The 24,531-nt window shown below is 42.4% G+C and overlaps 1 protein-coding gene across 11 annotated transcripts; it reads left to right on the top strand.

Moving 5' to 3' along the window:
* Positions 1-856: 856 nt before the first annotated feature.
* LOC118213291 lies at positions 857-23,130 on the top strand. Of its 11 annotated transcripts, none has more exons than XM_035392225.1 (6): positions 857-1,017; positions 20,057-20,131; positions 20,338-20,667; positions 21,319-21,549; positions 22,636-22,690; positions 22,875-23,130. In XM_035392225.1, the coding sequence occupies exons 2-6, from the start codon at positions 20,065-20,067 to the stop codon at positions 22,900-22,902; spliced, it is 711 nt and encodes a 236-aa protein (XP_035248116.1). In that variant the 5' UTR covers positions 857-1,017; positions 20,057-20,064; the 3' UTR covers positions 22,903-23,130. The 11 variants fall into 11 exon arrangements, with proteins under 11 accessions (XP_035248116.1, XP_035248125.1, XP_035248066.1 ...); XM_035392234.1 differs by lacking the exons at positions 20,057-20,131; positions 20,338-20,667; positions 21,319-21,549 and adding exons at positions 9,510-9,584; positions 9,793-10,122; positions 10,723-10,953; XM_035392175.1 differs by lacking the exons at positions 20,057-20,131; positions 20,338-20,667; positions 21,319-21,549; positions 22,636-22,690; positions 22,875-23,130 and adding exons at positions 9,510-9,584; positions 9,793-10,122; positions 10,723-10,953; positions 12,040-12,163; positions 12,308-12,455.
* The last annotated feature ends 1,401 nt before the right edge of the window (positions 23,131-24,531 follow it).

Below are 24,531 nucleotides of genomic sequence, written 5' to 3'. Positions count from 1 at the left end.
TCATTAAAATGTATTAAATCTGTCACTGCACAACACTGCCTTTTTAATTTAATTACTGTTATTACTGTTACGTCATTTATTACTTTACTGTTTACTGGTGTTATGCCAGTGTAGAAAATTTTACATTTTATAACGGTGAACTTTGCTCCGCCCACAATCTAAATTCTGGGGGCATTTCTGAAAATGGCTCTAGTCATTAGTGCATGAAATCATTTTTCATCTTTACATTTAAACAAGCTCTTACATTTACATTTAAGTGAGAAAAATAAGAAAAGAAGTAGGCCTGGCCTACTATACCACAGACGATACAAAAATTGTCAGTGGCATATTCTTGGGGCGTTTTTGCCCCCTTAAAAAAATGTAGGGGCATTTTAAGATTTGTATTGGCCTTTCCCTTTGCTCCCCTACATTTCCTAGTACACTGTGCTATGTTATTAACTGCTTTAAGCCTAAACACACATTTTGAATTGTCATTTGCAGCCAAGCAAATCAACAGAACGATGAGACACACTGACTACCACGAGAAAGCTGACGAACCTGCCGACAAGTACCAGCACCTTTATAACACGTGATAACCACAAACAAGAATGTAGCGTACATTACATGGCAGTTTACCCAAACGTCTTCAAATGCAGTTGACAGTCATATCAAATCGTGGTAGAGATTCAGTTAATTCTAGCCAGCCAGCACGCGTTATTAAACTATACATATTGCAGAAAATTGAAAAGACGAACTTCAACCTCCAGGTCGCCGCTACGTTGACAAAAAACAAGCCAATAACAAACGCCGCCGAGCGCCGGCTCATATCTGCCCCTCAAACTGCCCCTCATATCTGCCCCTCAAACTGCCCCTCATATCTGCCCCTCTCCGCACGCTGCAGCGAAAACCTTCCGTCAACTGCAGCAGAGAATTGCCATTTTTCCAATTTGTCTGTTAAATATGAGTATCATTTATGAGTAACCGTCTTGTGAATGCATGTGGTGCATTGTCAGCTTCTCGCCTTTGCCGTTCGTTGAGGTGAGTATGTTGTGGAATTACACGAGAGAGCCTTTGTATTTCAAGCATCTTTTCTGATTGCGTGTCAGGGGAACCGTAGCTTGCCACAATATTCCAAAATATTGTTATTGTTTTTTAATCGAGGATCAAGAAAAGTGACTGGCTCGTTTCTCTTGAATTCAGGTAAGGTGCTGTAGAATATTTAGCTTGAATGGGAAAGGAGACTTTGGTGCCAATACACTGCTACTGCATCGTAGCACACAATTTGTTCATATACGGTGAGACATCAAACTGAAGATCTGATGCTTATATGGGTGGGCCGCACCCAGGGTAGCGGCGTTAATTCCTTTATTTTTTATTATTATTATTATTATTATTTTAAAGGCAAACAAGAACTGCGCCCCAAATGTGTAGAATGCTGCGTTATCGTCAGGATTCACGGAATAATCAGACAAGATCGCCCAGTATGAGCAAAAACCATGAATGGATACAAATTTTTGTGGCAAAAACGTAACAAAGTTCCAAGAAGGTTTCAAAATGAAGAGAGGAGAAGAGGAAAAAATTCAAGGCAGCTTCCAAAAGAGGATAAACGTGTCCTCAGTTTAAAAAAGGTCTGTGTGGCCTGGGCAACCTCAGTCTAATTCCACTGCAGATTGCAAGTGACAAAATGGAAGACTGTAAACCAATCAGCTGATGGCCTGATTTTAATGAATCAGGCCATAAATATTTTAATGTTAATAAACAAGCCCTTTTTTGGAGATGCTGCTTCTTTTTATTCAGTCTTTTTAGTGTTTTTTTTAAATTTTATTTTATTTTATTTTTTTAGCAGGCTGCAAATTTATTTGTAAACCGGTACTTAACCAGGGCCGGATTTAACCTGTTATATTAGGGTGGGCTGGTAGAAATAACAGGTGTGTGGAGTTTGCAGAGAAAAACGACTGGCTTGGTTTTCAAGTGTGCAAAAACAACTTTAATCGAGCAGATCGCTCTGGAAAACATGCAATCAGACTGCCACGTCAGGAAGCTCTCCTCTCCCTCGCTAAACCCCCGGCTTATCTCTACCTCCCGGCTGACGCGTCACCTGTCAGGTGAGTCTGAGAACGTGGGCGTGTTGCCACAGGGGATTCTGCCTCTCTCCCCCCAGTGCTCACTACAGGTGGCCAATTTGGGCGTAGTTGCGGGCGGGGGGGGATATAATGTAGCTGGTCATTGCAGCAACTTCATTACATTGCATTATCATCACTTAGCAGATGCTCTGCTCCGGGTGCGGTTACTTCAGAATAAAAACAGCTGGCTGATATGATGGCGGACATTAAACAATAAGAAGCCAAAGGTTAAGGAGAGGCCTAAGGATAAGGAGAAGGATACGCCGATGGAGAGGGAGAAGCCGAAAGATGAAGAGAATGAGAATTAGAAGAAGGATGCCCCTAAGAAGGAAAAGCCTAAGAATAAGGGAGAAGAAACAAGGATAACGGGCTTTGTAAAAAAAAAAAAAAACGGCAGAATTGACGTAGCCTACGCTTTGGCCACGCGCTCTGCCTCCCTAGGCGGAGTCACTTAATTTGCGGTGTCCTGTGAAGGACAGAAGGGCGGCTGACGGTGGCGCGGTGCGTAGCGCACTCGCCTCAGCTGTGCTAGCTGCCGCTCGGAAGGCTCCAGCACCTCCCGCGACCCTGCCCCCGGATGAGCGATAAGTGATATTAAAAAGAGATGACATGAGGAATGGAAAAGAGAAAGTAAAGGTCGCCATTTAGGCTATTTACTGGTTGGGAATGTAAGGTCTGGAGTGGAGAAAAGATCAAAAATAATTCCCCCTTACAGTTTTTATTTATTTATTTATTTATTTATTTATTTTGTCAAGATCACCCCCGCTATGTAACAGTATCGAATAGTCACTATACCCAAGAAACCAAGTGAAACAGAAAGCCAGTCGCAATCCCAATCGTACAGGAACGCTTCTCGTTTTCGTCCTGTTATGTAATATTTAAAACGTATACCTATGTCAGTAGTCTACTTATTTGCCTAGCTACCTGAAATCTGACACGCCAGGAAAGAGGAGTTCCTCGGAGGAGGTTGGTTCGCAGTATCTTAGAAACAGAGTTAGTGTAACAGCCTTATTCTCACCTGTGTGTTTTGTACCTCTTCAAGTAAGTGTGTTTAATTGTTGTCTTTAATTCTGGGCAATGACGCTTTAACACGTTAGTAAGTGTGTTACTAGGGTGTGCCGTGAAATGTTTTTAATTTGATATAATTTAATCTTGGTTGTTTAATTTCCGCCATTCGCTAGTGTTATAGCTAAAGTAGTAGCCTGATGTGGACAGTTTACTCGGTAAATTGGGTGGCCAGGCTTGGTTGAAGTTACATATGTAGGACAAGCCACACTGCATGCACTGAAATTAACTAAGATTTGGGAATTTTGTCGGAATTATTTTAAAAGATCAGACCCAGGGGTGACATTACAAGGGATGGTATTAATTAATTAAACCACAATTTCTTGTGTAAAATACAGCCACAAATTATGGAAACACTGCATTTATTAACAGAGTTTTACGATTGATCGGCTATAATACTTCGCAACCGTTTCTCTTTTTTGGCATAAGACACGTAGGCCAAATATCTAATAAATGTAATATCAACCCTGCTTAAAAATCCAGCTAAGACCGGCTGGGATTCTAAAATGGTTGTCTCATTGCTTGTCTGTTGCTGGTCATACCGGGTTTGTGGCTGGTCAAAGCTGGTTACGATGCTAGCTTATATATATGCTGCTGGCTTTAAGCTCAGTGTGGCCATCGCCAATTTGCAGTGTGCTTTTGATGGTTTTCAGATGTCCCTCATAGATCATAAACTTGTTTAAAACACTGATAAAACAAAGTGTACCTATTTCTCAAAGACTAAACAAAAGGTTTCCCCCTATGTTGGTATTCACATTCTCCATGGTGCGCAAATTGAGACTCTGATTCTTACGAATATTTAGGCTTTTGGCTGCATAGTACACTGTCCTTTAAGACACGTGTGGACAACCTTGCTCAGAAACTTGAAATAAAATTGGGATTCCTTTGTAAAAACAAAGCATGCCTTTCTCCTGCCAATAGGAAAACTATTATACAATCAACTGTTTTGTCTGTATTTGATTATGGGGATATTATCTATGGGCATGCTACTGCTACCACTTTAATACCTCTTGATGCTGTCTATCACAGTGCCTTGCGCTTTATTGCTGGGTATGGTTATCGTACTCACCACTGTTTACTTTGTGATAAAGTTGGATGGCTCTCCTTAACAAAAAGGAGAGTGGCACTGCATTTTGTTTATTTATAAGTCTCTTATCATGAAACTTCCCCCTTACCTCTCGACATTAATCACACTGAAGGTCAATAACTATTCCACAAGATCTGATTATTTGATTTTAGACACACCACATGCGAGAACCAAGTTTGGTCCGTCCTGTTTTAAATTCTTTGCCCCTTTTATCTGGAATTCTTTTCAAGACGCACAAGCGCATACACATACTAACATTCTGTATGTAAATGCTTTGATTGATTGTATGCTGTCTGTTTGTTAATTGTAACGTGTGCCTGTACTGTATCTGTCTGCTTCTATGCCTGTATGTGTTTGTTACCTATGTATATAGGTCTCACTTGATAAAGAGATTCCAATCTCAATGTGATCACCTATTTAAATAAAGGATTAATAATAAAAAAAGATGGTAGAGTAAGCAGGTGGCCAAACTGGTGGACTGGCTGATTATATAGGCCGGTCAGCCAGTAAACAGTTGGTTGACCAGCTAAAAGTGCCAAGACACTGTGAGGTGGTGGCACCTCTCACTCTGATTTCTGTGGGTTAATTGTCCCTGATGAGGGGCAGGTGTGTGAGTGATATAGTGAGGTGATGGCACCTCACAGGCATTGGCTCTGAGTTAATTGTCCCTGATGAGGGTCAGGTGTGGGAGCCCTATATCTAGCACCTGATTTCTGGGATTCTGTGCAGACTCATTGTTTGTCATGCTCTTGGTGTGTAGGGGTGTAAGAATCGGCAGAAGTTGCTGCATTGAGCCTATCTGCAAGATTCAATCACCATTTGGTTTCTTCTCTAGCTGATTATCTCTTAGCGCTGTGAAGGACATTTTGCCCTCGTCTCTTTAGTCTTCCTTTTGTTTTCTACCCGCCAGGCTGCGAGTGTCATTTTTCTTTTGTAAGTTATTCCACTCTGTTTTTCTAGTGGGGTTGTACTTTCTGTGTAGCTACGCTGTGGCAGTGTTTAGTTCCTTTTAGTTTTCTGAGTCCACTGACAGAAGTTTCAGTGAGTGGAGGGAGTGATTATTTAGCTCTTTATTATTTGGTATTTCCCCTGTCCCTTTCTATCGCTCGGCGGTTTTGTGGTTACCCCTCGGTTTACTTTTGGATCCCCTCGGTCCGCAGTTGCGTCCCACCGTGACAGACACGTCTTAAATCACCTTATTTGAGTTGGAGTTTTCCGCAGGGAACATCAATCAAAAAATAAATAATTCGCATTTATGTTAAACAAATAATAATCACTACATCTTCTTGTATAGTAATTCATGCCTACATAATTGAGCAGTTTTATGTAGAGTATCTTGCAACTAGACATTTTATAATCATTTTCCTAAAAGTTTATTAACAATAATAATAATAATAATCTTGAACATATTTCTTTGTTCAGTATTTTTCTATATTCATGCAAATAAAACTCTTGGCTTTAAGAATTAATTTTAAATTACTGGTGGTCATTTACTTTTTTTTTTTCATTTACATTTATTTGGTCGACGATTTTATCTAAAGCGACGTACAATAGGTCTCTACTCGTGGTTAAGAAGGTAATAGTTCCGTATACATTTTTACAGGGCATAGATAAAACTTAATTGTACTAATCTTCTTCTTTAAGTCCAATGTGTCCATAATTTGTCCCAGTACTGTTTAAGGGTGTCTTGCATCGCTGAAAACCATCAGACTGTATGTAAAGTGAATAGTTTTGAAAGCGTGTGGAAAGAATGAGTTGAGATTTATCAAAGCAAGATAACAAACACTAAAACACCTTTTACATATTTTATTTAATGTTTTCGAGCCTCCGAGTAGTCACAATTGTTGCACTGATATCAATGACTACACTGGAAACACTCATTTTGGGCTACGTTTTAACCGCGGGTCTTGGAGACCAGTCCCATTTCCGTTAATTGTGTTAACACTGTGAACACTCTTGAAAGTAAGTGTTTGGTTTACGATTCCAGACGAAACATCCACGCCACCACGGCCATATCGCCGTCTCCAGTAGACACGAAACGAGACAGACACAGTATTCGTCCACTTGTCTGAGCCTTCGTCAGTCAGGTAACTTTTTTAAACATTTAACATTGCCAGCGGAGAGTGGTTGTGCGCGTAATTGCGTTACACTTCGTTTAAATGATGTAATAGGCTATGCGAATATCGCGGTTTGAATGGCGTGCGAATCGCAATGACCGGGAAATTCCGATCAGAACGTTTAGATGACAGTCGCTGTTGATGACCGTGCAAGCTGACTCTTTTACACGTAGGCCTATTTTAATTCTTCAGAGCCAAATCAAGTTATTCGGAAACGAGAGAGGCACTGCATTTTGGTCATTAAGGTTGAAATTTAATTTAAACTTTTCTAATTTATTTTTTATTATTTTTTTAAAATTTACTTTAACAACATTGAACAGAGACTGCAGCGCCTTTCACGGTATGGGTTTGTTTGAATCAATGAAGCTAACAAAATGCTGTTGCTTTAAATTTCTTTAAGTTTCTTTTCACCTGGGTAAACGAAACCGTGGTTACTACTCCACATTCCACTTGTCAAGGCTGCTGTTCCGCATACTTTGAGTTTTGGATAGTTTCTTAAGCACATCGCTAGGGAAGAATCATTCTACGTTCTTAATGTGACGATGGGCACGCTGTGCACACACTTAAGCCGGGCACCCACCGCACGCGTATCGGCCGCGAGCGCACTACGCGCGTATTACGCGCGTAACTGAAGCGTAGTTGAAGTACTGTTATTACAACGGCAGCGGGCGACGTCGTCTCCACCAGATGCGAACGCGTCGCGTACCGGCTGCGAAGCTCGCGCGACACAAGCGAACTGAAGCGTAGTTTTTCGCTTCAGTTCTATTTTTTCGGCTTGTCGCGCGTCACGATGGCCTGTTTATACACAGAAATATGCTCTAAAATGCTAGGTATACATGCTCTGATTTATATTTCATCCTTATATTACTGGGGGTGTGTCCCTAGTTACCTCCCAGATATTTTATAAGCAGCTAAATAAATACAAGCCTTTTCGTTTTGTAAAAATAAATAAATAAATAACTGGAACCTGGGGAAAAGGCAAACTTAGTTTCGCTGTCTTATTTTGCGGAGGGGGTGGGGTAAATTTGAAAATACACCACAGAAAGACGTAGCCTATTGAATGACGTAGAAGTGAATGCACCGAGCAGCGGTTTGTTAGCTTGAGTGTTGGAAGGTAGTTTTTAACCAACCATTGCTCAGCCTATTTGACTTATCCGATGTCTTCGTTCGCCGTGCTTTCAAAAAGGGCTTGTTAATAAAAATCAGATAATCCAGAGCTTTTAAAAAAATCAGATTATTTAGTGGTCTTGCCGATGAAAATGCACCTATTTCATAAATGAAGTTGTAAGCAAGCCTTTATTGCACTTGTACTTCTAAGCTTCCGGTGTTCATGGCGTTGTGGTGTTCATATCCCTTCAAGATTAAACTGTTACTGTCTTTTTCATGATTAGCTGATTTTACTAAATCTGATCCTATAAATGTTTTGACGTGAATGACAAGACAACACGGGAATTCCCAATGGTTGATTACGGATTATTTATTATGATCATTACATATTCTTCATGAAATTGGCACGCTTGTTAACCAAGCAAATAAATGAATACAGTTTGAGTTTTATTATGCAGGCTACGTTGCGATTTAAGTTTATGGTAATTCTTGAAAGCGTTTACTTTCTCACGTATTTACGAGTTAACGAAATATTACCAAATTAACAAACTGAAAAGGGTCTCTCACCAAAGTATTCACTTAACCCATAATCAACAGTCGTGAACAAACGTGAAATACACGATGTAATCCCACTGCAGACTGCGAGAGCTACTAGGAATATAGAGCTTTAAGCAAGCGTCGCGAAGCAGCACGGCGAAGCAGCACGGCGCGACGCGTAGGGTGTCTCCACTGGTTCCGTTTGTGTCGCGCAAAGGCTTGCGTAAAAGCTATATATTCCTCCCCTTGGGTCCGGGGCAATTACTTATTTTGTACAGCCATTTCTAGCCGAGAACAATGAACACTATTCTGGTTTAACATCTGCAAAGCCGACTAGGCAGAAGAATAAGCTACAGAGGCAGAAGAATAAGCTACAACAAGATTACCTGCAGGGTCCAAGTTAAACTATGAACAAAAAGCCTCGCAGGGCGAAATTCACAAACAAAAAATTCTCAAAAAATTCACAAGAAAACAAAAATACAAAAACGAGGGAAAACAGGGCGGGCGGGCGGGCGGGCGGGCGGGCGGGCGGGCGGGCGGGCAGCAAACCGAACAAACCAAACCAAAGCAAAAGATTCCAGCGCCTGAGTCGGCGAGAGGGAGACTTAAATAGAAAGACGGAGACGAGACACAGGAGGGCACGATGAACAATCAAGCCACAGAGAGGGAGGGGAACACGAGACAAAACGCAACTAATAATTAGATAACGAGAAACAATAAAACAATCAACTGAACACAAAACAGAGGTACCGCCATCTGGCGGGCCAACAGAGAACAACAAGGGGGAAGACAACAGAACCCTGACAGGTTTAGCCTCATAGTGTCCCATCTCAGTTCACTGGTGTGATAACATTCAGGAATGCCACGTAGAATCACAGTAAAATAATAAATTGGTAATAGTCAACTCCAATAATAATTATTCAGTAATAATTCAACTTGCCCCAGGCCTCTTGGCCCATAATACCTCATCCCCACCATTGTAGGAAACTTGCATCATCCAGCAATATAGAGCTAAATCTGTGCCACTGGTTTAGCCTCATATTGTAGCTTTATAAAGCACAAACACGTGTGATGTGTATTTTTTTTCTTCCGTAAAAGCAGTAAAAAAAAATAAACAAGTTGTTTTGAACTTAAATGTGCTAACCAATTTTTCAGTGTGCCTTCGTCCATCGCAGAGTGTGCATAATTAAATACTATTCAAAAATGTGAAGTCACATGACTGATTTTGTGTATGGTTGCTGAAAACAATGGGGTGAGTCAGCTTTTTCAGTGACTCGAATCGCTCAAATGCCCTCCGTTTCTGTTTCTACTTCAATAATACACAGAGGTGTTATTCATTTTAGTCATGTATTTAGAAACTTGTTCTGTAAGTTTTTTGTTGTTGTTGTTTTTTTTTTTTTTAAAGGTCATGTTACCGCAGCTTTACATTTCAGTGCAGAAGGACACGGAAAGGAGGTGTAACTATTGTAACAGCCATTTCTCTGGTCTTCTCAGGTGCATGAATGGAATTGCTCGTGAGGCGCTGGCATCTCACTCCGGTGCTGGCACTGCTGCTGGTGCTGGTGCAATGTGAGTTCAGCTCTGTTCACAGATGTGTCTGACTGAAGGAAGTTAGGGCATAACAAGATACAAGTTCATGGTGTAAACTTTAATCAGCCACATCTATAGTCACTCTTTATAGTCCATTTCTTAAATGGAACGTATCGCGAGGTGAAATTGTTGACGGTAGATGTTCTTATTGTTTTTTTGTTTTTTTTTGTTTCTTAATTCTGCTCAGGGGTGTGGCCATGCGTCTGTTTGACAGTTGAATTTCCGAGCAAGCGGCCGCTCAGTGTGGCATTGAGCCGGACCCTGGTTCTGAGGGCGACGATCAAAAAGACATCAGAGGAGAGGGTGCTGGATCTGGCGTGGAACATGGTGGAAGGTCAGACTGGGTTAACGTTCAGAGTTTACCCCCCTGCCCGGAATGCCCGTGTGTCCGTCGAACAGGACGGAGCAACACTGAGGGTGCTTAATCTCACCAAGGAGGACTTCGGAAATTACACCATAACCGTCACGGACGACGGTGGACGTCAGGCGTCCGCCCGTCGAACCGTGACAGAGAGCGGTGAGCTTGGTGCCCTGTCTGCGGTAGAGTTTTCATCTTTTAGGCAACTCGCAGGGGGCCAAACGGCTTCTCCTGTCTCCAGCGCCACAGTGCCAGTTACACCGCAGCTGCTGTGCGGCTCTGACAGCTTCTGATTCATGCTGTTTATCTCTCTCTCTCTCTCTCTCTCTCCCTCCTTCCCTCTCTCTTTCTCTCCCTCCCTCTATCTCTCCCCTCTCTCTCCAGCCTATCGCCAGGCTGTCCTTGCCGAGTCTGTCGCTCTCTCTCTGCTGCTGTTCCCTCTGTCTCTCTACCTTTCTCTCACACACACTCTCTCTCTCTCTGTCTCCCTCCCTCTCTCTTTCTGTCTCATTCAAAATGACGATGGTCTGTTGGCTTGCTTTGTGAAGCAAATGAAGAACGCAGACTAACACGCGATGAGTCAAATTTGAATGTGTTTTCTCTGTTTTACATGTTTTGTTTTCTCTCTGTCTCTCTCACTCACTGTACACACACCCACAAACACAAGTCCACACACACGCACACACACACATGCACGCACGCACTCACACAAACACTCACACACACCTATATAAATATTTGTGCATATTTTATTTGCAGAAGTCGCACCCAGAGTGTCAATCCCTCTTCTCTGTGAGGTATCCCATGATTCTGAGCAGTGGGACATTCCCAAGTTTGTGTGGCTGGCGGACGGGGTTGAAGTGCCAAACTCGAACCACAGTCTCTCGGCTGACGGCAGTAAGCTGTATCCATTTGAGACCTGCGTGCGCAATTACACGTGCACCGTAAGCAGCAGTCTGGGGACCAGCTCAAACCACTTCTACAACACAAGTACGGCTCCTGATCTCCTCTCCACCAATCCGTACACCGCATTTACGTAAATACTCGGTGCACTTTTAAAATTTTTATTTGTTTATTTCAAAGGGACAATTGACGGTAACTTAGTAACTGCCCCAGAATGATCTTGATAGCTCAATTTTATATGAGGTAATGGAGGCAGCAAATTTAGGCAAGGTAAAAAGCAGGCAAATTTACAAAAAAAATATGTACAAGCAGCAATAACCAGTCCTTGGTGAAACTGAAATAGAAGAGTTGGCAATCTTACCTTCGCACCATCACTCAGCATTATATTACTTTAATGCAGCAGCGCCATTTATCCTGACGGACATACCACGCATCCACTTCAATTATATGGCCAATAGTATCAGGCCTGGCTAACAAGCGTGTGTATGTACGTCACTAAAGTGCTAAATATAAGTTAACTATGCTAACATAGAACTGTAGCACAGCTCATAAATACATACAGATGACACCCATTGTCTCATCCTGTCGTTGGACCACCCATTTTAATGAATTGATCTTGGTAAACATCCATGCCAGTTGTCCGATTAAAGTAATTGAATTAAATACTCTCATCTTTCAAATGCCATGTTATATGTATAGCCATGTATGTGAATTGCATGAATGCAGTGTAAGCAATTAATTTCAAATAAGTTTCAGTTGGGCTTTACTTATTTGTGAACCGGGCCGACAGTTGGCGCATGGGTGGTATATTCCAGATCCCAGATATCAACTGTAGTATCTTCTCAGTATAACTGATCTTCACATTGTCCCCGAATGTTCACTGAAAGGGTACATTTATCCACAAGATGAAATAATCTGTGGATATGGGCAAACAAATGGGAAAACGTTTTGCCACGTCCTTGTTTAAGAAATCTGCAACCGAAGCCAGCGATTAAGAATAATTAAATATCAATTAGGACATAAATTAATTGCTTGATTGCAGAGTCAGGAGGAAAAGAAAGGGAAACCGATGAGGGCAGTCATTTTAAAAGTCTGTCTGCTTTAGTCTCCTCTCACTGGGCATCACTGCTGTTGTTTTCAGGCTGCTCATGGTTTTTATCTGCTGTGCTCTAGGCTGTAATAAAAATCCAGACAAACCGGAGCCCGGAGGCCAGGATTGTACCACACCCCGGGTGCTTGTGGGAATTCTGTCTGCCATCCTGGTATCAGTCATCATTTACTGCGTTTGGAGAAAATGGTATTTGACTGGCTTCTTGTAATTTTGAAGGCATTTTTTTTTTTTTAAACATTTTTTTTTTCTGTTACTCATTTCTGTTACTCTGTTATTCTTAAATTTATACTGTCTTAAAATTGATCTCTCTTGCTGTTCACCTGTCAGTAGGCATAGAAACACTGACCCACCAGCTTCCATCCCGGAGCAGAGACTGAATCTCCAGGGTGCCTCAGATGCGGACCGATGACACGAGGCTCGGCTTCGACTGAAATGGCCGTGGCGTTCCTCAAACAAAACGTTAAAAACGAGGAATGGTAAATGGACTGCATTTATATAGCGCTTTTATCCAAAGCGCTTTACAATTGATGCCTCATTCGCCAGAGCAGTTAGGGGTTAGGTGTCTTGCTCAAGGACACTTCGACATGCCCATGGCGGGGTTTGAACCGGCAACCCTCCGACTGCCAGACAATTGGTCTTACCTCCTGAGCTATGTCACTCCTGTGTCTGTGTCTGTGTCCTTCATTTGCTTCACAAAGCAAGCCAACAGACCATCGTCATTTTGAATGAGACAGAAAGAGAGAGGGAGGGAGACAGAGAGAGAGAGAGAGTGTGTGTGTGAGAGAAAGGTAGAGAGACAGAGGGAACAGCAGCAGAGAGAGAGTGTGTGTGTGAGAGAAAGGTAGAGAGACAGAGGAAGACTCTGCATGCTGCTCTTCAGCGCCCCCATTTACTCAGTGAAGTACAAACGGGCCTCTGGAGAGCAGATTAAGAGGGCGGGGCCAGTCCTGTATTTTTTTATAAAAGCTCAGGAACATTGCAGACCTCAAGATGCTCTAGTGATTGTAACTCAGGGTGGCGGCGTAGCATGATGGGTAAGGCGCTGGTCTTGTAAACTGAAGGTCACAGGTTTGATTCCCCGGTAGGACACAGCCATTGTACCCTTGGACAAGGTGCTTAACCTGCATTGCTTCAGTATGTATTCAGCTGTATAAATGGATGCAATGTATAATGCTGTGTAAATCACACTGGATTGGTAATATAATGCTTGTAGTGTAATGGAACTCTCTTGCTTTATTTTTATCTTGGCTTCTGGCGTTTCAGAATGCTGCCACCAGGCTCTAGCACAACAGAAAAGATGACATCACTCCTATTTTCGCCCCTTTTTGCATGGGCGAGGCGTGGGTTCGATTGCCAATAAGATGTAGGAGTGAATTTAAGATTTTACTGATCACTTCTTTAAAGTACTGCATTGGTTTAGCCGCTGTTTATGTTCCGAACCTTTTATCCCCCTGTGAGCCAGCCTGAGATCCTTAAGGCAGAGGCAAGGTGAAGGCAAGAACATTCTGGCTGTTCTAAAATCTAGACTGGAAAACAAACTGTGACTGGGCCCCTCACTGTTAAGGCCTCTGAACTCTGGAGCAGCTTGGGCGAGGTCAGGCCAGCCGAATCATCGTAACCGGGTTTAAGTTACTTCTTAAACCACATTCTTTTCAGAAAGGCTTCTTATTGATTGTTGTTTTTTTTTTTGTTTTATGTGCAATTTGTTTATGTGTGAGAAGTATATTTGAAAAGACTATGAACTGCAATCTGATTACCTAAGACCTTCTACCACAAAGACGTCTACTCCAAATCAAATATTATCAAAATAAAATCTAAATGGTATGGATGGGACCCATTAATATTTGGTGCAAGCACAAGTGAATGCATGACTTATGCCATGCTCTACTAACACCTCTGGACATAGTATCCCTATGGTGTGGGGGAATACCATTGAGACACTAAGTCCAAGAGAGGTAGCAGAGCATGATATATGTGATGCTTTTCACCTGTACAAGCAATATGTACTAATAAACTGTACAAATTATCTTTGCCGTACCAGAGTAATAACAAGCCACATTTTCTTTCATGGCGTTTATTCAATTTAAGTTTAAGCTTAGTTGATGAATACTGAAAAACAAACTGGGGAAAAAGGGAAGACATTATTTACATGTCATTTTGGTAAAACTTTTTTTTTATTTTTACAGCTTTATGTCTTGAGTTTGTTAGCTGTCTTTTCACCTGTAATGTTTATCAAACAGGTATCCTACCTGATCGGCCCACACTGGTGAGGGAGATTCTGCAGAGCCTGGGGCATTTGGTCAACAGTACCACCTACAGTCCTGCCCTAACTGACGCAGAGCCTGGGGCATTTGGTCAACAATGTAATTTGTGCCCTAACTGCGATGGCCAAGCAGTTTGAGAGGATTCAGCACAATCCTGCTGGACTGCTGACTGGCATATCGTTCCTTTGGTAAAGGAGTAACACAGATTGGGGTGACATAGCTCAGGAGGTAAGAGCGGTTGTCTGGCAGTTGGAGGGTTGCCGGTTTGATCCCCCGTCGTGCCGAAGTGTCAAAGTGTCCCCTGAGCAAGACACCTAACCCCTCATTGCTCCCAAAGAGCTGATTGGTACCTTGCATGGCAGCCTTCCACCGTTGGCCTGTGAGTGTGTGTGAATGAGAGGCATCAATTGTAAAGCACTTAAAAGCGCTATATAAATGCAGTCCATTCCATTTAAGAGCCAGGACCTTCTTGCTGTGAGGCGAAAGTGCTACCCACTGCACCATCGTGCTGCCCACCGCTTGTCCATTTAATAGTCAAGCTAGCTTAGTTGGCTATCGACAGCTGGAGACCTCATTTAGGTATGGCAATGCTCACCATACTTTGGATTCCTAGACTTTTTTTTATTATCTCCGCCAGGCAGAGCCTAAAAGGGAACATTCGTTTGGTCGCGTGCGCGCGTGTGTGTGTGTGTGTGCGTGCGTGCATGCGTGTGTGTGTGTGAGTGTGTGCGTGTGTGTGTGTGTGTGCGTGTTTGTGCGTGTGTGTGTGTGTGTGTGTGTGTGTGTGTTTGTGCGTGTGTGTGTGAGTGTGTGTGTGTGTGTGTGTGTGTTTGTGCGTGTGTGTGTGTGTGTGTGTTTGTGCGTGTGTGTGTGTGTGTGTGTGTTTGTGCGTGTGTGTGTGTGTGTGTGTGTGTGTGTTTGTGCGTGTGTGTGTGTGAGTGTGTGTGTGTGTGTGTGTGTGTGTTTGTGCGTGCGTGCGTGCGTGCGTGCGTGTGTGTGTGTTTGTGCGTGCGTGCGTGCGTGCGTGCGTGCGTGCGTGCGTGCGTGCGTGCGTGTGCGTGCGCGTGCGCGTGCGCGTGCGCGTGCGTGTGGGTGTGTTTGTGTGTGTGTGTGCGTGCGTGCGTGCGTGTGTGTGTGTGTGTGTGCGTGCGTGTGTGTGTGTGGGTGTGTTTGTGCGTGTGTGTGTGTGTGTGTGTCGGGGGGGGGGGGGGGGTGCATTGGGAGGGAAGATTTTGGACAGACATGTTTAGTTTAGACATATTCCTGTTGTGTATTTGTTTGTTTGTTTGCGTGTGAGAGAGAGAGAGAGAGAGGGAGAGTGTGTGTGCATGCGTGTGTTTGTCTGTGTTTCTTTCATGCGTGTGTCTTTGTTATACAACAACTTCAATGCACAATACTTCATTAAAATGTATTAAATCTGTCACTGCACAACAATTTAATTACTGTTATTACTGTTACATCATTTATTACTTTACTGTTTACTGGTGTTATGCCTGTGTAGAAAATTTTACATTTTATAACGGTGAACTTTGCTCCGCCCACAATCTAAATTCTGGGGGCATTTCTGAAAATGGCTCTAGTCATTAGTGCATGAAATCATTTTTCATCTTTACATTTAAACAAGCTCTTACATTTACATTTAAGTGAGAGAAATAAGAAAAGAAGTAGGCCTGGCCTACAAAACCACAGACGATACAAAAATTGTCAGTGGCATATTCTTGGGGCGTTTTTGCCCCCTTTAAAAAATGTAGGGGCATTTTAAGATTTGTATTGGCCTTTCCCTTTGCTCCCCTACATTTCCTAGTACACTGTGCTATGTTATTAACTGCTTTAAGCCTAAACACACATTTTGAATTGTCATTTGCAGCCAAGCAAATCAACAGAACGGTGAGACACACTGACTACCACGAGAAAGCTGACGAACCTGCCTACATAAAGTACCAGCACCTTTATAACACGTGATAACCACAAACAAGAATGTAGCGTACATTACATGGCAGTTTACTCAAACGTCTTCAAATGCAGTTGACAGTCACATCAAATCGTGGTAGAGATTCCGTTAATTCTAGCCAGACAGCACGCGTCATTAAACTATACATATTGCAGAAAAGACGAACTTCAACCTCCAGGTCGCCGCTACGTTGACAAAAAACAAGCCAATAACAAACGCCGCCGAGCGCCGGCTCATATCTGCCCCTCTCCGCACGCTGCAGCGAAAACCTTCCGTCAACTGCAGCAGAGAATTGCAACCGTAGCTTGCCACAATATTCCAAAATATTGTTATTGTTTTTTAATCGAGGATCAAGAAAAGTGACTGGCTCGTTTCTCTTGAATTCAGGTAAGGTGCTGTAGAATATTTAGCTTGAATGGGAAAGGAGACTTTGGTGCCAATACACTGCTACTGCATCGTAGCACGCAATTTGTTCATATACGGTGAGACATCAAACTGAAGATCTGATGCTTATATGGGTGGGCCGCACCCAGGGTAGCGGCGTTAATTCCTTTATTTATTATTATTATTATTATTATTATTATTATTATTATTATTATTATTATTTAAAGGCAAACAAGAACTGCGCCCCGAATGTGTGGAATGCTGCGTTATCGTCAGGATTCACGGAATAATCAGACAAGATCGCCCAGTATGAGCACAAACCATGAATGGTTACGAATTTTTGAAGTGGCAAAAACGTAACAAAGTTCCAAGAAGGTTTCAAAATGAAGAGAGGAGAAGAGGAAAAAATTCAAGGCAGCTTCCAAAAGAGGATAAACGTGTCCTCAGTTTAAAAAAGGTCTGTGTGGCCTGGGCAACCTCAGTCTAATTCCACTGCAGATTGCAAGTGACAAAATGGAAGACTGTACACCAATCAGCTGATGGCCTGATTTTAATGAATCAGGCCATAAATATTTTAATGTTAATAAACAAGCCCTTTTTTGGAGATGCTGCTGCTTTTTATTCAGTCTTTTTAATTTTTTTAAAATGTATTTTATTTTATTTTATTTTTTTAGCAGGCTGCAAATTTATTTGTAAACCGGTACTTAACCAGGGCCGGATTTAACCTGCTATATTAGGGTGGGCTGGTAGAAATAACAGGTGGCCAATTTGGGCGTAGTCGTGGGGGGGGGGGGGGGGGGGGGTTGGATGCAAATTTCTTAGATTTTTTGATTGGGTGGGCGGGGGGGGGCTGTTGGACGCTGTCGAGGGGGTGTTGTTGGATGAAAATTTCTTACATTTTTTGATTGGGTGGGCGGCGGGGGGCTGTTGGATGAAAATTTCTTACATTTTTTGATTGGGTGGGCAGGACGCTCGTTTCCCAATAACTAAACCCTCATTGGTAAGTGCACTTAATTCTTTGTTGAGTGTTGAGTTAGTTATGATGGCTGGAGTGCCTTTAAAATGGATTAGAGATTCCATGAGGATTTAATGTAGCTGGTCATTGCAGCAACTTCATTACATTGCATTATCATCACTTAGCAGATGCTCTGCTCCGGGTGCGGTTACTTCAGAATAAAAACAGCTGGCTGATATGATGGCGGACATTAAACAATAAGAAGCCAAAGGTTAAGGAGAGGCCTAAGGATAAGGAGAAGGATACGCCGATGGAGAGGGAGAAGCCGAAAGATGAAGAGAATGAGAATTAGAAGAAGGATGTCCCTAAGAAGGAGAAGCCTAAGGATAAGGGAGAATAAACAAGGATAACGGGCTTTGTAAAAAAAAACAAAAAACGGCAGAATTGACGTAGCCTACGCTTTGGCCACGCGCTCTGCCTCCCTAGGTGGAGTCACTTCATTTGCGGTGTCCTGTGAAGGACAGAAGGGCGGCTGACGGTGACGCGGTGCGTAGCGCACTCGCCTCAGCTGTGCTAGCTGCCGCTCGGTAGGCTCCAGCACCTCCCGCGACCCTGCCCCCGGATAAGCGATAAGTGATATTAAAAAGAGATGACATGAGGAATGGAAAAGAGAAAGTAAAGGTCGCCATTTATTTACTGGTTGGGAATGTAAGGTCTGGAGTGGAGAAAAGATCAAAAATAATTCCCCCTTACAGTTTTTATTTATTTATTTATTTTGTCAAGATCACCCCCGCTATGTAACAGTATCGAATAGTCACTATACCCAAGAAACCAAGTGAAACAGAAAGCCAGTCGCAATCCCAATCGTACAGGAACGCTTCTCGTTTTCGTCCTGTTATGTAATATTTAAAACGTATACCTATGTCAGTAGTCTACTTATTTATTTATCAGGTGACAGGTCCGTATTTCGAATTTTGAGCACGGTCCCACCTTCCGCAACCGTGACAGACACGTCTTAAATCACCTTATTTGAGTTGGAGTTTTCCGCAGGGAACATCAAACAAAAAATAATAAATAATTCGCATTTATGTTAAACAAATAATAATCACTACATCTTCTTATATAGTAATTCATGCCTACATAATTGAGCAGTTTTATGTAGAGTATCTTGCAACGAGACATTTTATAATCATTTTTATAAAAGTTTATTAACAATAATAATAATAATAATAATCTTGAACATATATTTCTTTGTTCAGTATTTTTCTATATTCATGCAAATAAAACTCTTTTGGCTTTAAGAATTAATTTTAAATTACTGGTGGTCATTTACTTCTTTTTTCATTTACATTTATTTGGCCGACGATTTTATCTAAAGCGGCGTACAATAGGTCTCCACTCGTGGTTAAGAAGGTAATAGTTCCGTATATATTTTTACAGGGCATAAATAAAACTTAATTGTACTAATCTTCTTCTTTAAATCCAATGTGTCCATAATTTGTCCCAGTACTGTTTAAGGATGTCTTGCATCGCTGAAAACCATCAGACTGTATGTAAAGTGAATAGTTTTGAAAGCGTGTGGAAAGAATGAGTTGATTTTATCAAAGCAAGATAACAAACACTAAAACACCTTTTACATATTTAATCATTTTATGTCACAATGGTTGCACTGATATCAATGACTACACTGGAAACAAACTCATTTGGGCTACGTTTTAACCGCGGGTCTAGGAGACCAGTCCCATTTCCGTTAATTGTTAACAGGAGGGGTCTGGCTGGCATGTATGGTTTGAAAATCAGAGACGGGGAAGAAGCAAGTGGGCTTGGTAACATGATGAATGAGGAGGAATTTGTCACCGGGGCTGGTGCTGTAAATGCAGCTGATAATGCAGCGGGTATGCTGTGTAAAAGCTGCGTATGTCGCTCTGCATGAGAGCATCTGCTAACTGGCTGCACTGTGATAATGTCATGTAATGCAGCCCCTCCCATGTTAATCTTTCACCATGTCCGTTTCAAAGATCACTTCATCCAGGATCCACTAGTCATGAAACAAACTCTGGATGCAGTGAACTCAGTCCTGCTCCTGGAGTCCATCACACGTCATACAAATTTCTCCACTGACCACCAAGGCAAGGGCGTAATTTATCATTTTAAAACTTTGCCCCGAACCCAAGGGGAGCCCCAAGATATGGGGCGTAACTGTTTTCATTTGTTCCAAAATATATTGGAGGAGGACCAAGAGGTAAACAATTGTCTAACAATAGCTTCAGAATAACAACATTCCACTCAATGACGCCACTGACTATGGGAGTGCCGAAGATAGCCTGAGTGACAGCGATAGATTATTTACTGGTGACGTCATAATTGTAAAGAAGAGTATGTGCACAGCGTGCCCATCGTCACATTAAGGAGAACGTAGAATGATTCTTCCCTAGCGTCATGTTACCGCAGCTTTACGTTTCAGTGCAGAAGGACACGGAAAGGAGGTGTAACTATTGTAACAGCCATTTCTCTGGTCTTCTCAGGTGCATGAATGGAATTGCTTGTGAGGCGCTGGCATCTCGCCCCGGTGCTGGCACTGCTGCTGGTGCTGGTGCAATGTGAGTTCAGCTCTGTCCACAGATGTGTCTGACTGAAGGAAGTAAGAGCATAACAAGATACAAGTTCATGGTGTAAACTTTAATCAGCCACATCTTTAGTCACTCTTTATAGTCCGTTTCTTAAATGGAACGTATCGCGAGGTGAAATTGTTGACGGTAGATGTTCTTATTTTTTTTTTTTGTTGTTGTTTCTTAATTCTGCTCAGGGGCGTGGCCATGCGTCTGTTTGACGGTTGAATTTCCAAGCAAGCGGCCGCTCAGCGTGGCATTGAGCCGGACCCTGGTTCTGAGGGCGACGATCAAAAAGACACCAGAGGAGAGGGTGCTGGATCCAGAGTGGAGCATGGTGGAAGGTCAGACTGGGTCAAAGTTCAGAGTTTACCCCCCCGCCCGGAATGCCCGTGTGTCCGTCGAACAGGACGGACTAACACTGAGGGTGCTTAATCTCACCAAGGAGGACTTCGGAAATTACACCATAACCGTCACGGACGACGCTGGACGTCAGGCGTCCGCCCATCGAATCGTGACAGAGAGCGGTGAGCTGGCGCCCGGTCGGCCGTAGAGTTTCGTCTTTTCGGCGACTCGCGGGGGGCCAAACGGCTTCTCCTGTCTCCAGCGCCACAGTGCCAGTTACACCGCAGCTGCTGTGCGGCTCTGACAGCTTCTGATTACTGCTGTTTATCTCTCTCTCTCTCTCTCTCGCTCGCTCGCTCCCTCCTTCCCTCTCTCTTTCTCTCCCCTCTCTCTCCAGCCTATCGCCAGGCTGTCCTTGCCGAGTCTGTCGCTCTCTCTCTGCTGCTGTTCCCTCTGTCTCTCTACCTTTCTCACACACACACTCTCTCTCTACTGCTGTTCCCTCTGTCTCTCTACCTTTCTCACACACTCTCTCTCTCTCTCTCTGTCTCCCTCCCTCTCTCTTTCTGTCTCATTCAAAATGACGATGGTCTGTTGGCTTGCTTTGTGAAGCAAATGAAGAACGCAGACTAACACGCGATGAGTCAAATTTGAATGTGTTTTCTCTGTTTTACATGTTTTGTTTTCTCTCTGTCTCTCTCACTCACTGTACACACACCCACAAACACAAGTCCACACACACACACACACACACACACACACACATGCACGCACGCACTCACACAAACACTCACACACACCTATGTAAATATTTGTGCATATTTTATTTGCAGAAGTCGCACCCAGAGTGTCAATCCCTCTTCTCTGTGAGGTATCCCATGATTCTGAGCAGTGGGACATTCCCAAGTTTGTGTGGCTGGCGGACGGGGTTGAAGTGCCAAGCTCGGCCCAAAATCTCTCGGCCGACGGCAGTAAGCTGTATCCATTTGAGACCTGCGTGCGCAATTACACGTGCACCGTAAGCAGCAGTTTGGGGACCAGCTCAAACCACTTCTACAACACAAGTACGGCTCCTGATTTCCTCTCCACCAATCCGTACACCGCATTTACGTAAATACTCGGTGCACTTTTAAAATTTTTATTTGTTTATTTCAAAGGGACAATTGACGGTAACTTAGTAACTGCCCCAGAATGATCTTGATAGCTCAATTTTATATGAGGTAATGGAGGCAGCAAATTTAGGCAAGGTAAAAAGCAGGCAAATTTACAAAAAAAAATATGTACAAGCAGCAATAACCAGTCCTTGGTGAGACTGAAATAGAAGAGTTGGCAATCTTACCTTCGCACCATCACTCAGCATTATATCACTTTAATGCAGCAGCGCCATTTATCCTGACGGACATACCACGCATCCACTTCAATTATATGGCCAATAGTATCAGGCCTGGCTAACAAGCGTGTGTATGTACGTCACTAAAGTGCTAAATATAAGTTAACCATGCTAACATAGAACTGTAGCACAGCTCATAAATACATACAGATGACACCCATTGTCTCAACGTGTCGTTGGACCACCCATTTTAATGAACTTATCTTGGTAAACATCCATGCCAGTTGTCCGATTAAAGTAATTGAATTAAATACTCTCATCTTTCAAATGCCATGTTATTTGTATAGCCATGTATGTGAATTGCATGAATGCAGTGTAAACAATTCATTTCAAATAAGTTTCAGTTGGGCTTTACTTATTTGTGAACCGGGCCAACAGTTGGCGCATGGGTGGTATATTCCAGATCCCAGATATCAACTGTAGTATCTTCTCAGTATAACTGATCTTCACATTGTCCCCGAATGTTCACTGAAAGGGTACATTTATCCACAAGATTAAATAATCTGTGGATATGGGCAAACTCTGAAAACGTTTTTTGCCACGTCCTTGTTTAAGAAATCTGCAACCGAAGCTGGCGATTAAGAATAATTAAATATCAATTAGGACGTAAATTAATTGCTTGAATGCAGAGTCAGGAGGAAAAGAAAGGGAAACCGATGAGGGCAGTCATTTTAAAAGTCTGTTTTATTTATTCTCCTCTCACTGGGCACCACTGCTGTTGTTTTCAGGCTGCTCATGGTTTTTATCTGCTGTGTTCTAGGCTGTGATACAAATCCGGACAAACCGGAGACCGGAGGCCATGATTGTACCACACCGTGGGTGCTGTTTTCTTTTGCCATCCTGGTATCAGTCGCTGTGTGCTTTTACTGCATTTGGAGAGAACGGTATTTGACTGGCTTCCTGTAATTTTGAAGACATTTTTTTTTTTTAAATTCTGTTACTCTGTTATTCTTAAATTTATACTGTCTTAAAATTGATCTCTCTTGCTGTTCATCGCAGGAAACGCAGGAATCCCAGAGGAGGATGATGCCTGACGACACTGGGCTTCGCTTGAAACTATTCAGGAATTCCATCTGATGTCTGAGTGGATGTCTGAGCAGATGTCTGACTAGAGCTCTCGGTTTCTGTTGCGGACTTCTCTTCACGGACACCATTCTTGCAGCAATGTGTAGAGCTCACCATTTACCGGGAGTTCAGCTTCCGTGTTTTTTGGGGGAATACGTCTCCAGTTTTGTTCTGATTCTCTGTTTTTTTTTTTAAACTCATATTAATTATTTTTTATTAATTTATTAAATACAGGTTTGTTTGTGTAAAACGCTGCATGTATGTATCAGAGAGCCAGCTGCTGTGTTTGTTTGAAATAGCCATACTGATTAGAGCCCTACCGATATATCGGTTTGGCCGATATATCGGCCATTAATTGACTTTTTTGACGACATCGGGATCAGCACTTACGCAGCCGATGTGTCCCGATTTTTAAATAAGTATAATAAACAAAAAAAACATTGATTATTTATCTGTACTTGTCTGTTCGAACGTTGTAATTGCTATTTACTAGAATTATCCAGTAGAGGGAGCTCTAATACAAGTGTGAACTGCAGCAGCTGCCGCGCTACTTCTGTAAAAAGACGTTTGTCACTCGTGCCTCATCCAATATTCTCCACTGCAAGACTTGTCTGCACAGATTCGATTGCCGCAATAAAGGTATGTATATTTAGTGAAAGTTTTTAATTAAATGCGTTTATACTACCACTATGTTTATCAATCCTCATTATCAAGCGAGCGAGCTAGCTAGCTAACATATTTGGGTCACTTTAGCAAGCTAGCTTTAGGAAGTGGCAGTGAGCACATAATCAGCGTAGGATCTACATTTACTTTATGAAGCGGTAGTGAGCACATAAGCAGCGTAGGATCTACATTTCCAGACATCGCTGTAGGCTGTTCTCAAATAAATAACCAGCCAAAATAAAATGGTGATTGAATGCATCACGCATTTGTTTTTTTATCTGAGATAATGATATTAGCTACTGTATGATGCTGTGTCAATAGCCAACAAGTTATTGCAAGCGAGTGTGTCATCTAGTCACGCGTCATCGTATTAAGCTAACCAGATAGTAAAAACGCAGATAAAACACTTCTAACGTGGATCATTTTAAGCCATGTTATCTAGCTTTGTCGTGATAACACGAGAGAAGGATTGCTGTTGGAGAAGTGAATCAACCAACACTTAGCGCGGGTAACCTGCACGAAAGTGCATTGTAGTTTTTTTCACCACCGAATTCTTATGGACAAGCCTCACGTTACATATTTTATCCAGTCAATTTAGTTTCATCTAACGTTACACTTGATTCACTCATTAGCTCCGCTTGATAAAGTCTTAGTCTTTTTCATGTAGTAGGAATAAAATAATAAAATATAATTCATTTAACTTACTGAGAATAAATAATAAGAAATAATGAGGCTGCGTCAACAGCTGATGCGTTATTGCAGTGAGTGTGTGTCATCTAGTCACGCGTCAGAGCGCATTGTAGTTTTTTTCACCACCGAATTCTTATGGACAGGGAAGCTCGCTAGATAAAGTCTTACTCTTTGAGATCATGTAGTAGGAATAAAATAAGAAAATTTAATTAATTTACTGAGAGTAGATACTAAGAAA

Source organism: Anguilla anguilla, chromosome 1 (assembly GCF_013347855.1).
Source record: "Anguilla anguilla isolate fAngAng1 chromosome 1, fAngAng1.pri, whole genome shotgun sequence".
Taxonomy (NCBI): Eukaryota; Metazoa; Chordata; class Actinopteri; order Anguilliformes; family Anguillidae; genus Anguilla; species Anguilla anguilla.
Note: the sequence above shows the minus strand (reverse complement) of the source record. Positions and strands in the feature narration are given on the sequence as shown.